Source organism: Hylobates moloch, unplaced genomic scaffold (assembly GCF_009828535.3).
Source record: "Hylobates moloch isolate HMO894 unplaced genomic scaffold, HMol_V3 SCAFFOLD_11, whole genome shotgun sequence".
NCBI classification, from domain to species: Eukaryota; Metazoa; Chordata; class Mammalia; order Primates; family Hylobatidae; genus Hylobates; species Hylobates moloch.
The window spans coordinates 93,128,665-93,142,750 of record NW_026652286.1 but is presented as its reverse complement, the minus strand read 5'-3'; the positions used below and the strand labels follow the sequence as shown (position 1 = coordinate 93,142,750).

The window sequence follows — 14,086 nt, the reverse complement described above, 5'->3', positions numbered from 1 at the left end:
AAAAGTTAAAAATTATTTCATTGAAAATGAAAACCCACTTTGAAAAATACACAAAGAGTAAATATAAATACTTTAAATATTTAACAGACTCTTTTAAGTGAACATTCATGTGATGCTGGAAAGCATCAACAGGAAGAGGAAGTTCTGTTTCTGGAGTAGCTGTTATGGTATGATAATGGAATTTGGCCCTTTTAAAATCAACAAATGAGTCTTACAATTGGGTAAAACTCTTATTAGGAAATTAAGACTACTTTGTGTAGAAGCACTATTGTTGCACTTTTCATCAAAGAGCTTTGGCCCTCTAATTCAGTTACTTGATCTATTTTTTCATGATGTAATAATTCGAAGACTGACGAAAATAAAGCAAGCTGACAAATTTGGGACTAGCATGCAGTGTCATAATTAAATTGAGAAATGAAATGTGGTCAAGGAATCAATATGCTTTTTATCCCTTACCCTATAAACATTAGTAACTTAGGATAAGCAAACTGCACATCAACCACGCATGGTCTAGCTCAATTCGCCACCCACCACCATGCAACACTGGTAGGTGCTATAAAGGACAGACACAGAACTCAACAAATACAGCTGCGCGCTTATACAATGCTTACGGTTCATATCTCTTAAACGCCAAGTGTTTCTGGCAGATGAAATATTTAAATACAAGAATTAAAAGCAAACCCCCTGATTTACCCTCATTTCTTCAGCTCCTGGACATTGCTTCCAGCAAGAACCTGTGATTTACTGGTAATGTCAACATTCTGGAAAGTTATTAGATAATAATTAAACACTGTGCAGATCAACATCTGAAAGAGATCAAGTTCCCAGATCACCACGCAGTAGGCTCGACATTAAGTTCACAGGTAGAAATTCCTAAAATGTAATTGTCTTGAGAACCTACTGCAGGACAGGGCTAAAGCTGATAAATAATACACCAATACCGAGCCGACTTCAGGCACCGACCTTCACCTAAAATGACCTTCTCCTCTGATTTCCAGACGAGTACACAATCCTAATGCACACTACAGGCGGAAAACCACAATCATGGTTTTGCCTCCCCCTCCTCTGAGAATCGGGAGGGAAGTTTCTCTCCGGAAAAATTACATTTCCAAAAGCCAATCAACTGGATAACTCGGCAGCAACCCCAGGCTAACTGCACAGCTCCGAAACAACCCTCTTTCCTCTGCCTGTCAACTTCGCTGGCCAAAGGCAATCTGCAATCACCGACTCCCCTGCCAGGTCGGGCCCGATTCCGGGAGGCCGAGCGAAGGAGGAATTCATACCAACCTGTCGGTGATAGTAGACTGTGTGCCACTCATTGGGGCCCTTGGCGAGAGGTCCTCCTTTTATCCAACTTGCATTTTACAGTAACACCTCCTCCCCACCCCCAGTGCTCTGGGATCAGGCCCAACTCCGTCAGGGACACAAAAGTCCAACTCAAAACTCCATTCAGTCATCTAGACCATCCGATTGGAAGGGGTCAACGGATGCGGCTTGGAGCAAAACAAGTTATCTCCCAAAATAAACTGAGAAAGCCAGGGAGCGAGTCAGTCCAGAGTGAGTCGAGCTAGCAAGAAATCCTCCAGAAGGCACAAGGATAAACTTCCTCAGAGAGGGAAATCCGCGCGCCGTGGGAAGGGGACCCGGGACTCCCGCCGGGGCTGGGGCGGGATCAGCTCACGGACGGGTGTCGGCTCCTCCTCCGGAGACTCGGGGCCTCGAACTCCCCGCCGCGGCAAGGGCCGGGGCCCTCCCTCCCGGCTCTCTATCTGGGGCTGCCGGCTGCTCGTGGCTGCAGCGTTGGCCGCGTCTCCGGCCGTCCCGCGCCGGGCTCGCGCGATTCCATGTCCCGGGCCCGGGGCTCCTCCTGTGCTCGCCGCCCCCACCAGGTTCCCGGTGCTGGGACGAGCCGCGGGCGCCGGGGTAGAGGTCCCGCGGCCCGAGGTGACAGGGACCCGGGTCTCTCAGCGCCGCGGACTGCTGCCCATCCCTTTGAGGCCCGGACTCTTCCGCAATCGCCAGAGGCGGCGGCTCCTCCCCGACGCTCCCCGCGAGGGGCGGGAGATGCCCGTCCGGCCTGGCCTGGAAGCCCTGGTCCGGGAGGCGGAGGCGGAGGCTGCGGCGTCTCCCCGCGCAGGGCCGGCTCGCCGGGTTCTGGAGGCCCTCGCGGGCGCGCGCGCAGACAGCCGAGGAGGCCGGCGGCGGTGGGGGCGGTGCAACCGCGGACGCGCGCGCGGGTTCCGGTTCCGGTTCTGGTTTCCCGGCCCTGGCCGCGTCCGGCGCGAGCTCGCGCTTCCCGTCCCCCGCCGACTTTTTTGGCCCCCTCCCCTCTGACTTCGGGAAGCCGCCTCACCCGGGATCCCTCCGCCGTTTAGGGCCGCGCTCCCGCCCTTGAACGGACGCCTCCGCCGGAGCCCGGTTTGGGGGAGCGGAAAAGTAGTCCTACGGGGCAGAGGGAGGTGGGACCCGTGCAGCCCCGGGAGGCCCACCCACCTCCCGCGGCGCCTGGGCCCCTGAGTGCCGAGACGTGCCCCTTCGAGTCCAGTTTGTACTAAGTCAGCTTTCACCAGAGACCTCCCGAGAGCGCCCCCCAGATCCCGAGGACATCGTGCCGGGAGGCTCTTTGAAAATTACCAGCCCCCCTTGTCTTGGAAACTTTTATTACTTAAGGGAGTGTACTCTCTCTCCTGTCTTCTGGCTGTACGCGTTCTGCCGGTGCGCGGCCGGCGCCCCTCGCTGCCTCCGCAGGCCCGGCTCACCTGGGCACCTGCCGGCTCCGCGGGGAGAGCGCGGCAGGAGCGGGAGGCGCAGGGCTGCGGGAGAGCAGCTGGGGACTGCAGCCAGGGCTTCTCGGTATAAATAATACTTTTAGGCTGTTTCTGCCTTGGCAAAATGAAATGTGTTATTTGCCAAATTGATAAAGCATGGTGCTTTCCATAGCGACTTAACAAGCGTGTTGTGGAAAGAACTGGGAGAAGAAAATGAAGTATATTTATCCGGTAAATAGAATTGCGGTTCTCTCTGAAGGATTCCCAAACGGTTTTTCGGTTTTTTCCCCTACTGGGTAGAGAGCTTTAGATACCCATCTAGTTTTATGATTGAATAATTCAGTATTATGGCAATTTAGGTACCACATATAATGCAGTTCTTCAGTTCTGCCTGCAAACGTCTAAAGTGGCTATTCCCTTTATCCAACTACTTTCAGACTTTTGAGCTTAAACCTATGTTGGTGGCAAGGGATTTCAGCCATTTTGTGGAATCCAAGTAGCAAATCAAATCTAATAAACAGTGGATGTGGAGAGAGGAAACAATTACCTCTTAACAATGATGTTTCAAAAAGTCATTCCGCAACAGCTCATGAAAGGATCATTATCCCCGAATAGAGGCATGAGCTCACGCTGACGTTAGTTAGAACAGGGGGAAAAAAAGGAAAAGATAAACAGAGACCAGAGACGACTCTTTATTGCTCGATTTTTTAGGTTCAAGGCACAGCCAGCTAATTTTGTAATGTTTATTTTTGGAAAGAATAGAAGCAGATTAGCCAAGGCACTTTCCTAATGATGAGACCAGGACACATTGCCACCTGCTGGTGTATCCTAGCATGACAATTCTACCCTGAAGACTCTTAAATGAGTTTACATGTAACTGGAACGAATCCCATTCATATATTATATATATATATACTGACCAAAATGCAAATCTTATCCCCAAACTTAATAAATCTTTCTTAAAAGTACCAAATATCTTATTTTCCCCTATTCTAATAATGTTACAGTGTAAGTGTAAAATTAATTGAACCCAATGACTCATCAAATCATGCATTTTGGAGTTCCTCTCTTCCCTTAATACTTGAGGGAAGCCTCAATACTTCAGCTTCAGGAATAAAACAAACTGGGAAAGTTTCCTAATTCACCTTCTCTTCCTTGCATACAAAACCTCTTGGCAAGCTGCTTTCAAGATCTTTCCAAACTTAAACAGACCCACAGTTCTAGCTGTGAGCAAAGAAGGCATTTTGCTGTGGGAAAGCTTCAGAAGATGGTAAGCAAAAGATTGAATTAAGCCAGTGGTTATTCACTCCAGAACTAATTTTTTTAAATGATGAAAATCTCTATAGTCACCTACAAAGCATTAATGATTAAAAAAAAAAAAAACTGAAAGCCTTTTTAAAGCTGCCAGTAGCTCAACTGTTCTAAAGGCTGTAACTATAGGATGCCTTCAGAAAGTCAAGCCAGTCTGGGTAGAACACACTCCTCAGGGTCAGTAGTACTTTACCTAGAAAAATGACATTGATGACCCAATCCACTGGACATGCTCTTTGAGGAGGTTTTCCAATGGGGATTATTCTAAACCACATTCTCATCCTCTTGTCCATTCTTTCAACATGCTTACTAAGTATCTACTATGCATCTCAGACTGTTTTAGGCATTGGTAGTACAGTCCTCAAGACAGGGCCTCCAGCTGTCTTCAGATGATGTCTCTGATGTCAACTCACTTGACATCAACATTTCCAAGACAAGTGGCCAAACAGGTGGCAGAACAAGAAACACATTAAGGTTCTTCCTCTCTCTTTTGGCAAACTGTTTTCTGTATGTCAATTGTTACCCCCCAAAACAAAAAAAAATAGGGGGAATGATGGATAATGAACAGCAGATTAGAGATATTCACTAGTAAGTATGAATACAGGTCAACATTTCTACAGGTCAAAAGGCTTTTTTTAACTTCTTGGCAAAACCACCACATAAATACAAAGACAGACTCTGGATTTATAAAAAGTTATTTTACTTTTATAAAATTTAGTACAAATCTTATGGAAATATAAATCCTTCTTGAACAGTGTTCGTTATCATTACATAGTAATCCAGTGCAAATGAGTACTTCATTTTGTCTGAGTATACCACACGTTAATTAGCCCTTCATTTACCTGTGGTTTCAGAACTTAGCATTGTCTTAACTGCTGAGTCATCTTCAGTTCACATTGTTCTCTCAGAAGTTTTTTCATAGTTATTAGTAACAACATCAAGAAAAGCTGAAATGAGGGATTCCCTTCCCCTTATCAATTATTCAGATTTCTCACCATTCAAAAAAACCTACATACAGTCCCATGAAAGTGTCCCCAAAACAACAAGATCTGCAGTCCCTTCACTTCTGAGAGTAAGAGAGAAAAAGAATTGGTACCAGATTAAGCCTGTTCATTTGTCTGGTATGGAACTGGTTGCACTGTGCCAAAATTCAAGAGCCAGCTTTTTTTCTTTTTTTTTAAGCTCATGTGCCAAGCCACTCTTTTCTACGAGCTTTTGCTAAAATCAGCATTCCCCAGCATCCTACTTTGACCGCAATTTTGTTGGAAAGAAGCTTACCAGCATTTTAGGGGCACTCATCATAGAAAAAAAAAAAAAAACTGGAGATTAAGAAAGAAACAGGAAGTGGAGGTGCTGTCAGATTATCTCAATGCCCAGCAAAACTCTTTAACCAAATGACATTCATTTTTAAAGATCCACTGTTAACATGCATTTAAAGTTACTGTTTCCTTAACAGTGATGACTTTATACCATTCCAACCACTCCCTCATGCCTGGTTTCTGTGGCCAAGACCATTTTCCATTTTCAAGACCACTCATGGCTGGGCACGGTGGCTCACACCTGTAATCCCAGCACTTTGGGAGGCCAAGGCGGGCAGGTCATGAAGTCAGGAGTTCAAGACCAGCCTGGCCAATATGGTGAAACCCCGTCTCTACTAAAAATACAAAAAGTAGCCAGGCATGGTGGCACATGCCTGTAGTCCCAGCTGCTCGGGAGGCTGAGGCAGGAGAATCACTTGAACACAGAAGGCGGAGGTTGCAGTGAGTTGAGATCACATCACTGCACTCCAGCCCAGGCGACAGAGCAAGACACTGTCTCAAAAAAAAAAAACACCAAAAAACAAACAAACAAAAAAAACACCACTCATTATGTTAGATTACCAGTGGCCATGGAATGGACTGATGCTTCCTACTGACCAGCCTTGACTCCAGCAGCACCATGTGCTTGCTCACCCACTGAGCTAATCAAACACCATTGACTTAAATAACATGGTAAAAATAAATAATAAATACATAAATACTTCATATTTCCATAAAAGCCCTACATTAAAGACTTCCATTAATAAAATGCTGCATAATGTATCTATGAAATATACTACAGGGTATTTCATTCATTCACAATAGGTTTAAACTCAGGCAAAGAAGAAACAAGTAACCTATCCAAAGTGAGTGAGTAGCTCTCCAAAGTGGCAAGTGAGTAGCAAAATTAGTTAAAAGAACCCAGGAATTCTCGATTCTTAACCCCTTGTTCTAAGCTTATATTCTTGCTTCTCTTGGAGACTGTCACACTAAGAATTATTATTTTTTTCCTTCCAAGACTGGCCTTGTTGTATTAGTTTGTTCATAGAGTGGTACCTTTTTAGTAAAAATAAGAAAAGTAGGAGGAGTACTAAAAGGGAATGTATCTAAAATGAAAAAAAAAATTAACCTCATCCCCCTGAGGCCAGTACACACTTTAAAGTCTTTGGCTCTAGTTTGCAATATGTACAGCAGAACTGAAATCTAAACTGCCATCTCAAGCACAGTGGAATCCACATGATAAATCCCTATGGAATTTAGTCATAGCCTCAAATGCCTAGGAGATTAATGCACAAAAGCCCTGAGAACTGGCATAGTTTTCCTGGTAGGGCAGAACCCATATAACAGGACTCAATAAATCTACCCACACTTCATTCATCTCAAATCCAAAGCCCTAACTCTATAGGTTTTGTGCAGAAAAGAGTTAACATAGCAGGCCTAAACTGCTATCCTTGGAGAGGCCTGATTACAGGGTTGGCCACTGGCCGGCATTTGGGAACTTGGATTTTGGAAGGGCTCCCACCATTAACTGATAAGACTGGCTTACTGTGTCCAAATTGCCTGTGCAAACAATATGGCTTATGCTGAACACCTGCTTTCCTTTTGAGAGTCTTGAATTTTGCTATCTGCCAGGGAAAGACTGCCTAGATGACCTGTCCTCAGTAAAAACTTCGGGCACTGAGTCTGTAATGACCTTGTCCAGTAGACAACTCATTCACATGTTGTCACAAATCACTGCTAGGGGAATTAAGTGCATCCTGTGTGATTCCATTGGGAGAGGACTCTGGAAACTTGTACTTGCTTTACCCTAGACTTTGTCTCAGGTGCCTTTTCCTTTTACCAATTTTTCTTTGTATCTTTTCACTATAATAAGTCAAAACTGTGAGTAAGACTATATGCTGAGTCCACTGAGTTTTCCCAGAGAATTACGGAACCTGGCAGTGGTCTTGGGCACCTCTGGCACAGTTGGTATAGGAGGTTCAGTAAGTAGCCCTCCCCTTCACTGCCACAGTTTCACTCTCGCCCTCCTACACCCCTCTGTTTAAGCGACCCAATTCCCCAATCCAATGTTCAGAATGTCAAAGGTGTGTCTCTTCCTGAAAGCCCCTCACTTTATAGTAAATGGGGTAAACTTAGATAAATTGCTACATGGAAAGCAGAAATAAGTGTTTATTGAAAGAGTTACTTCTCAAAGGAACAAGAAATAGCACTAATCTTTTTAGAGTTCCTTTCTAAACTGCCTGAGCATCAACCTCCCAGGGACAGGAGGACCCAGGGTCACCACAAATGAAAACAAATGCCAGTTGTACTCACTTCACAGTTCTGACTTATTCCCAACTACCATGGAGTATTCTCACTTTCCACAACTGTGCTACTGTAGAAGTTAGTGTTTTAATACTGGTATATGCTCGGCTTGAAGACCGACCAAATTGATCAATACATTTAGCCCTTTTTTGAAACCTAAGTTTGTTATAAGCGTAATTATGTAACAGTCATATTTCCAACCTGGTTCCCATGGCTGACTTAACCCAATCCATAATCTGGAGCAAGCCTTGGCTAGTGCATTTTGAGATGTCCGTTGTGTTTCAGCTGCCGTTCCTCACTCCGCCTGCTTCTCCAAGCGTGGTACTTCTTGATGCTCTTCCTCCATGCAAAGCGCCAGATGCTAAACATGAAACACCAAGACACAGCATACATCGCTACTCCCCCAGCCTTCACAAACCACTTAGGCGTGGGGGAGACCATTTCACAGAAAAGGAGGCGAGCTCCCACACCAATCCTCACTCCTGTGAACAGAGCCACAAAGAGGAAGTCCACTACATCTCCAGTGAAGCTGTGATAGTGCCCTGTTTCCCGGAGAAACCAGCGCATCTGTAGCAAGGGGTTGGTCAGCTCACTTCCAAAGAGGACTGCATTGACCTCTGTGCCAGACTCCCCAAGCACAAGGGCCATGATAATGCCCAAGATACTCAACGTGTGATGAGCCAGCATCAAGGCACCCTCAGACTGAAAGTAGATGCACCAGCCCAAGTCGAAGATGAAGTATCCCAAGGTGAGACACAGGACATGAACTTGGAGAGGTGTATTGGGTGAGCCTGAAACAAACCAAGACAGAAGCAAATTGAGTGACTGGGAACTGTGTTACCTTGCACGGGGATCCTATGTTGTTTTCTTTCAAACCTTACTGGACACTAAAGAAACAAAAACAATGGCAGGCACGTGCTTTTTAATGAGGACCAAAGAAAGACTAAAATATAAAATCTAGGTCTTTATCAAACTAAACGATGTTCAGACCCCAGGAAATGCTGTTCGGATGAATCAGACTTCAATGAATTTGCATCCTTCAATGAACACAGGCAATAATCTCAGTGTCCATAAAATCAGAACAGAATAAAATCCAATTATTTTGTTCCTTCAGTTAAAATCTTAAACTTTTTTTTTTTTTTTACTCTGTTAAAGGTTTATTTCCAGACTCTTGAATCATTGTTTCCTGAATGTCAGATTTTTTTCTCAGCTTAATGGGTTACGTTATTGAACACTCAGTGGCCCTAAGCCATCCTGAAAGTAGATTCTGGAGAGGGCCCCAAAAGTTAGTGTGTGCTCATGTCCAGGAACATAGGTTTTAAGGACCTGACATATTTGAAACCATTTAGAACCTTCATACAAAACACAAAGCTTAACAGTTGCTTTCATTAGTTTGACAGTTTGGGGGGGAAACTCAGAAATTCAGTAAGAGAAGCTAAAGAAATATTTTAAAAATGATATTCCAGGGGAGTTAAGAGCTGCATTGTGTCCTCCCTCCACAAATTCAGATGTGAAAGCCCTTAACTGGTAGTACCTCAGAATGTGAGTGTATTTGGAAATAGGGCCTTTAAAGAGGTAATCAAGTTAAAATGGGGTAATTAGAGCAATCCAATATGACTGTTACCCTTAAAAGAAGGGATTAGGACACAGATATGCATACACACACACACACACACACACACACACACACACACACACAGGGGTGACCATGGAAGGACACAGTGGGAGGGCGGCCATCTGCAAGCCAAGGACAGAGGCCTCGGAAGAAACCAAACCTGCTAACAACTTGAACTTCGACTTCTAGCCCCTAGAATTTTAAGAAAATAAACATCTGGTTAAGCTACCCACTCTGTGGCACTGTGTTATGGCAGCCCCAATCAATTAATACAAGGGAGTAAAATTTTTGCATACTTGGCCGGGTGCGGTGGGTCACACCTGCAATCCCAGCACTTTGGGAGGCCAAGGCGGGTGGATCACGAGGTCAGGAGATTGAGACCAGCCTGACTAACACGGTGAAACCCCATCTTTACTAAAAATACAAAAAAAAAAAAATTAGCTGGGCGTGGTGGTGGACACCTGTAGTCCCAGCTACTTGGGAGGCTGAAGCAGGAGAATGGCATGAACCTGGGAGGCGGAGCTTGCTGAGATTGAGCCACTGCACCCCAGCCTGGGCTACAGAGCAAGACTCCATCTCAAAAAAAAAAAAAAAAAATTGCATACTTACGAAAGTAACACTTGTACATCTAGTAGCAAAAAGGATAAGGAACATCTCATCCTCTTAACATAGACATGGAAAGATGCTGTCTTTTGAATAGACAGTCAAGTAAAAGTTGCAAGTTGCCAAAAATATGTATAATACAGTTCTATTTGTGTCTTTTGGGGGGTGGTAGTGGAAGATGTTGATACTGGCTTTATGGTTTTTATATTTCCGATTAAATTGTAACAAGCAATTTAAAATTTGTTTTAAAAGTAGAGAGTTATGAAAAGCAGAAACAACAGGTGACATAAACAATATCAGAGTTAACAATGAAGAAGAATAAGGATTCCAATACAAAATTATAATGGGAATTATTCTTCAATATTGTACAAATTCTGTTTAAAAGTCCCATGCTTCTAAGACAACCCCCAAATCATAAATCCCTAAGGGAAAATCCCTTACCTACCTGGGTGGGTAAAAGGCCATGGGCCATCAATGAAGCCAATATAAGCAGAGAGGCCTATAGAGAGGACTCCATGGGTGAAGGTGACCAGCCGGCAGCTCCACTCATAGCTTCGGTGCTTATTCAGGTGGCAGAAAGAAATATAGAGCGAGAGCCAGCCACACAGGCTGCACAGCACCTGCAGACACAGAGCTAATGCCATCCTGTGATGAAAAGACCAAAACCAGAAAAACAAAGGATGCACCCTAAGAAAACAGCATTGGGTCATTTTGTGTATATGTCCTCATTTCTATTATAGAATCGTTCAAAAATATTGCCTTATCTTATTTTCCTTATCTACACGGCCAAGAATCTTCTATTTAAGTATGGCTGTATTTATCATTCCAAGTTCCTCAGAGATAACATATTAGCAACTGATGAATGTTGTAAACTGGAAACCAGGAACTGCACTCCGAGCTGGTAGGCTGACATCACATTTTATGATGAGTAAATGTCAGTAATAACCCTCTAGTGATGACTGACCTTGGGCAATAATACACAGAAAATAAAGCACATGTATTAAATAATGTCTTCACAGTTCAAAAACCCCAATGAAACGCACTCAAGAAAAAACAGAACACTGCCACGTTGGTTTCTGCTAGAGGTCACATGACACATGGCAGTTTAATGTGGTTTTAAGCTGATACTAAATTCAGCTGAGGTTTGGATTTGGGTCACAGGTTCATCAGTCAAAAACAAAACTTGGGATAAACTTAAATGTAGAACTAAACAAAGAGTCCAGACATCTTGGAGGTTGGGGGGCAATCCTGGCTTTATTCAGTTCTGAAATCCAACCCAAAGATTTGCCAAGGATGAAGCAGAAGCATTCTAAGGTTCAAGAGGTGGAGAGTTTTTGTTGAGATCTAAAAATATCCTTAAGGCAATTATTCAGTTAAAAATGAAATTAAGCCAGAAAGCTGTACCTTGGAACTTTTACTGGTGACAAGTATGTTAGGACAAGAACAACTATAACTGAATCAATTTAGTCACACAGGACTAAAATCTAAAACTGAACAAGATGTTGTTATTAGTATTCATTAGCTCCTCCATTGAAACGTACAAATAAAAAGTCAAAAACATATCAGATATCTGCTTCATCTCAGCAGACATTTTCTGCATGGCTATGCTTATTGCTTAACCTTATTCTGACCAGTGAAATAGTTATCTGTGGATGTCAATACACAAGCCACTTCCCAAGAATGCTATCCAGAGAGGGCTTCATGAAGGTCAAGTTCTGCACAGCTTTCATCTGAAATCAGATTTCCATTCAAGAAAACAGTAGGTGTCCATAATATACCTGGGTTCCAATTCTGTCTCTGCCCCTAGAGAGACTAGCCATAAGAGTGTGGGCAAATCACTTTGACCTCTAGAACCCCAGTTAAAAAAAAAAAAAAAGAAATTAAAAGAAAAGAAGGAAGAGGAAGGGGAGGAAGGGAAAGGAAAGAGACTAGGACTGAAGAACTCTACAGTCCGGTCCAGTTCTGACATGGAGTTCTGAGATAAACTTTGTAAAACATCAAGGCCAATTCTCAGAGTAAGGGCCAGAAATACAAAGTATCCTGCGTGAAGAGAACTGCCCTCCCTTATCTCCTTCTGAAGGCCAGGGTCACTGGCCAGTAATGCGGATCAGCTCATTTGTATATGCCTATTAGTATTTTTAGAGTCCTCTTCACTGAATCCTAATTCCTTGGCAGAACAGAGAAAACAGTAGCCCATTTACAAACACTTAAATAAAAGAACAGACATTCGTAAATGGCAGACACAACTCTGTGACCTTGGGAACTCCCTGTGTCGGTTTCGGCTTTTTGCTCTTGGTTTTTGCCAAAGAACGGAAGGGCATTTGGAAGGCCATCGCCGCTCAAAGGTCCAAGGCTCCTCTCCTGGTTTCTCCCGTTCCAGGGCCAGACTGGCAAGGAGGAGCCTTGGAGCAGGCGTGGCTGGCGGCGAGCGCCGGCCCCGGGGCCTCGCAGGGACGGCGATCGCATCTCCGCGCTGCGGTGCCTGCGACGCTCGGCCACGCCCGGACCAAGAGCCGGAGCCAGGCACCGTTATCCCTGCATCCCGCTGGCGCCGCAGCCTGGCGCAGGAAGGCCATGGGGCGTCCAAGGGAGGAGGAGGCCCGCTCCCCTTCGGAGGCCAGCCCCGGCCCTCTGCCGCCTCCTTCCCCACCAATGGGCCGCGCGGTCCCAGTGCCCACCCCGGCCGGGTGGTTCGCGCCGCGCGGTTACCTGGCGGAGCGTACCGGGAAGCCTTGGGCGCCCGGGCGCCCGCAGCTCCCGGCCCGGATCGCGGCAACAGGAAGCAGAGGAGCCAGAAGGGGAGGACGAGGCTGTGACGGCGGCGGAGGAGGAGCCGGGGGTCTGGGGGCACCTGCTGGCTGGGAGGATGGAGCGCAGAGCCGAAGCCGGGCCACCGACGTTCCGAAAGCGCGCGGGAGGGTCCTCCTTCTCTGGCGGGGGGGGGCGGTCAAGAGGGATCTAGCGGTGACGTGAGACCTGCAGGCCGCTGCTCTTGTTTAGCTGTTGCTGTTTGTTTAAATCATTATCCATTTCTCCCCTCCCCTCAATGGGACAGCTCATCCAATCAATTTATCGAGTACCTACCAAGTGCTTGCACCCTTGCTAGGCATTGTGGGGAATGTAAGACATCGTTCTTGCCCTCGTGCTTGAATTTAAGTGAAGCAGGAATGGATGAGCAGGAAAGTGCTCAGGCCTGAGAATTAGAAGTTACAGTATGCCAATGTCAGCCCTGTCACCAACTTGGCAGTAAAGCATAAGGCTTGAGAGTGAACCTTGCTTGGTACGTCTTTGGGCAAGTTACTTTTCTGTTGCCTCCCTTTCCTCGATCCTCAGAATGGGGATAGTAATAACACCTATCTCATATGGTTATTTTGAGAATTTTTAAATATTACGTATGTAAAGTGCTTTGAACAATGACTGGCACATGGAAGTCACTTCATAAATTCCAGCTGTTTTATTTCACTTTGGGTAAATCCTTTTCTTCTCTGGTTCTATTTTAATACCAAGCAGAGTAGGTTTGAGCGATAAGAATGGAGGCTCAAATGGGGTAAAGACAGTGTCTGCCTTGATTGATCAGGACAGGCAATCCTGGGTGCCGAGGAACCTAGACATTCTCAAAGGAGAAGACCTTTAGCAGAGGTGTGAGTGTTTAGACCGTGCCTGGGGAATAGTAAATATTCTAGTTTTGGTCATTTATGTTACCAACCCTTCAAAGGTAAGGATGGCACTGGTTTCACCTTTGTTTCCCTAGTACCTGGCATGAGGCAGTTACAATACATGTTTGTATGTTGAATTAATGTGAAATGAGCCTGGGAAACTATCTTGGAAGCATATCACAGTTCCTAAAGTGTGTTGATCATCTATGCCACTTGGGAAGTGTTTTCAAATACCCTGTGCAGGCTGTACCTTGAATATTATGATTTATTAGCTCTGGTATGGGGTCCAGGGATCTGTAATTTTTTTAAACCTGCCCAGGAGTCATTCAGATGATCACATTTGATAAACATTGCTGTTAGAGTTCTTAAATGCCTCTGATGCCAGCCTAAGATGCCAGGCTGAGATAGCTTATTATGTGGAAGCTCATGATGTTATTGTACAAGGGAATCATATTATCATGTTCTCCAAGCCCTTGCCACTCAAAGTGTGGTCTACGGACCAGCAAAATCTGCATCGCCTTGGAGTTCATC

At 45.1% G+C, this 14,086-nt stretch overlaps 2 protein-coding genes across 6 annotated transcripts in view; both read right to left on the bottom strand.

Moving 5' to 3' along the window:
• Positions 1–2,157, bottom strand: part of ARHGEF12 (Rho guanine nucleotide exchange factor 12) — a 149,755-nt gene extending 147,598 nt beyond the window's left edge. For 2 of the 3 annotated variants that reach the window (XM_032167722.2, XM_032167724.2), the window contains exon 1: positions 1,288–2,157. In XM_032167722.2, the coding sequence (XP_032023613.1) occupies positions 1,288–1,319 (32 nt within the window). In that variant the 5' untranslated portion in view covers positions 1,320–2,157. The remainder of the gene's footprint in view (positions 1–1,287) is intronic. The other variant, XM_058424524.1, reaches the window with a different exon arrangement.
• A 2,601-nt stretch (positions 2,158–4,758) lies between these two features.
• On the bottom strand, positions 4,759–12,863 carry TLCD5 (TLC domain containing 5). Of its 3 annotated transcripts, XM_032167718.2 has the most exons (3): positions 12,609–12,863; positions 10,345–10,544; positions 4,759–8,472 (listed from the first exon to the last, which is right to left on the bottom strand). In XM_032167718.2, exons 2-3 carry the CDS (start codon positions 10,541–10,543, stop codon positions 7,934–7,936), a joined length of 738 nt encoding a protein of 245 aa, XP_032023609.1. In that variant the 5' UTR covers position 10,544; positions 12,609–12,863; the 3' UTR covers positions 4,759–7,933. The 3 variants fall into 3 exon arrangements, with proteins under 3 accessions (XP_032023609.1, XP_032023611.1, XP_032023608.1); XM_032167720.2 differs by lacking the exon at positions 10,345–10,544; XM_032167717.2 differs by lacking the exon at positions 12,609–12,863 and having other exon boundaries at positions 10,345–12,265.
• Between the last annotated feature and the right edge of the window lie 1,223 nt (positions 12,864–14,086).

Coding starts and splice junctions, on each gene's coding strand:
- TLCD5 (XM_032167717.2), bottom strand. CDS start 10,609: ATGACCCAATGCTGTTTTCTTAGGGTGCATCCTTTGTTTTTCTGGTTT. Junction 8,473..10,344: donor ATGGCCTTTTACCCACCCAG/GTAGGTAAGGGA, acceptor GGTTTGTTTCAG/GCTCACCCAATACACCTCTC.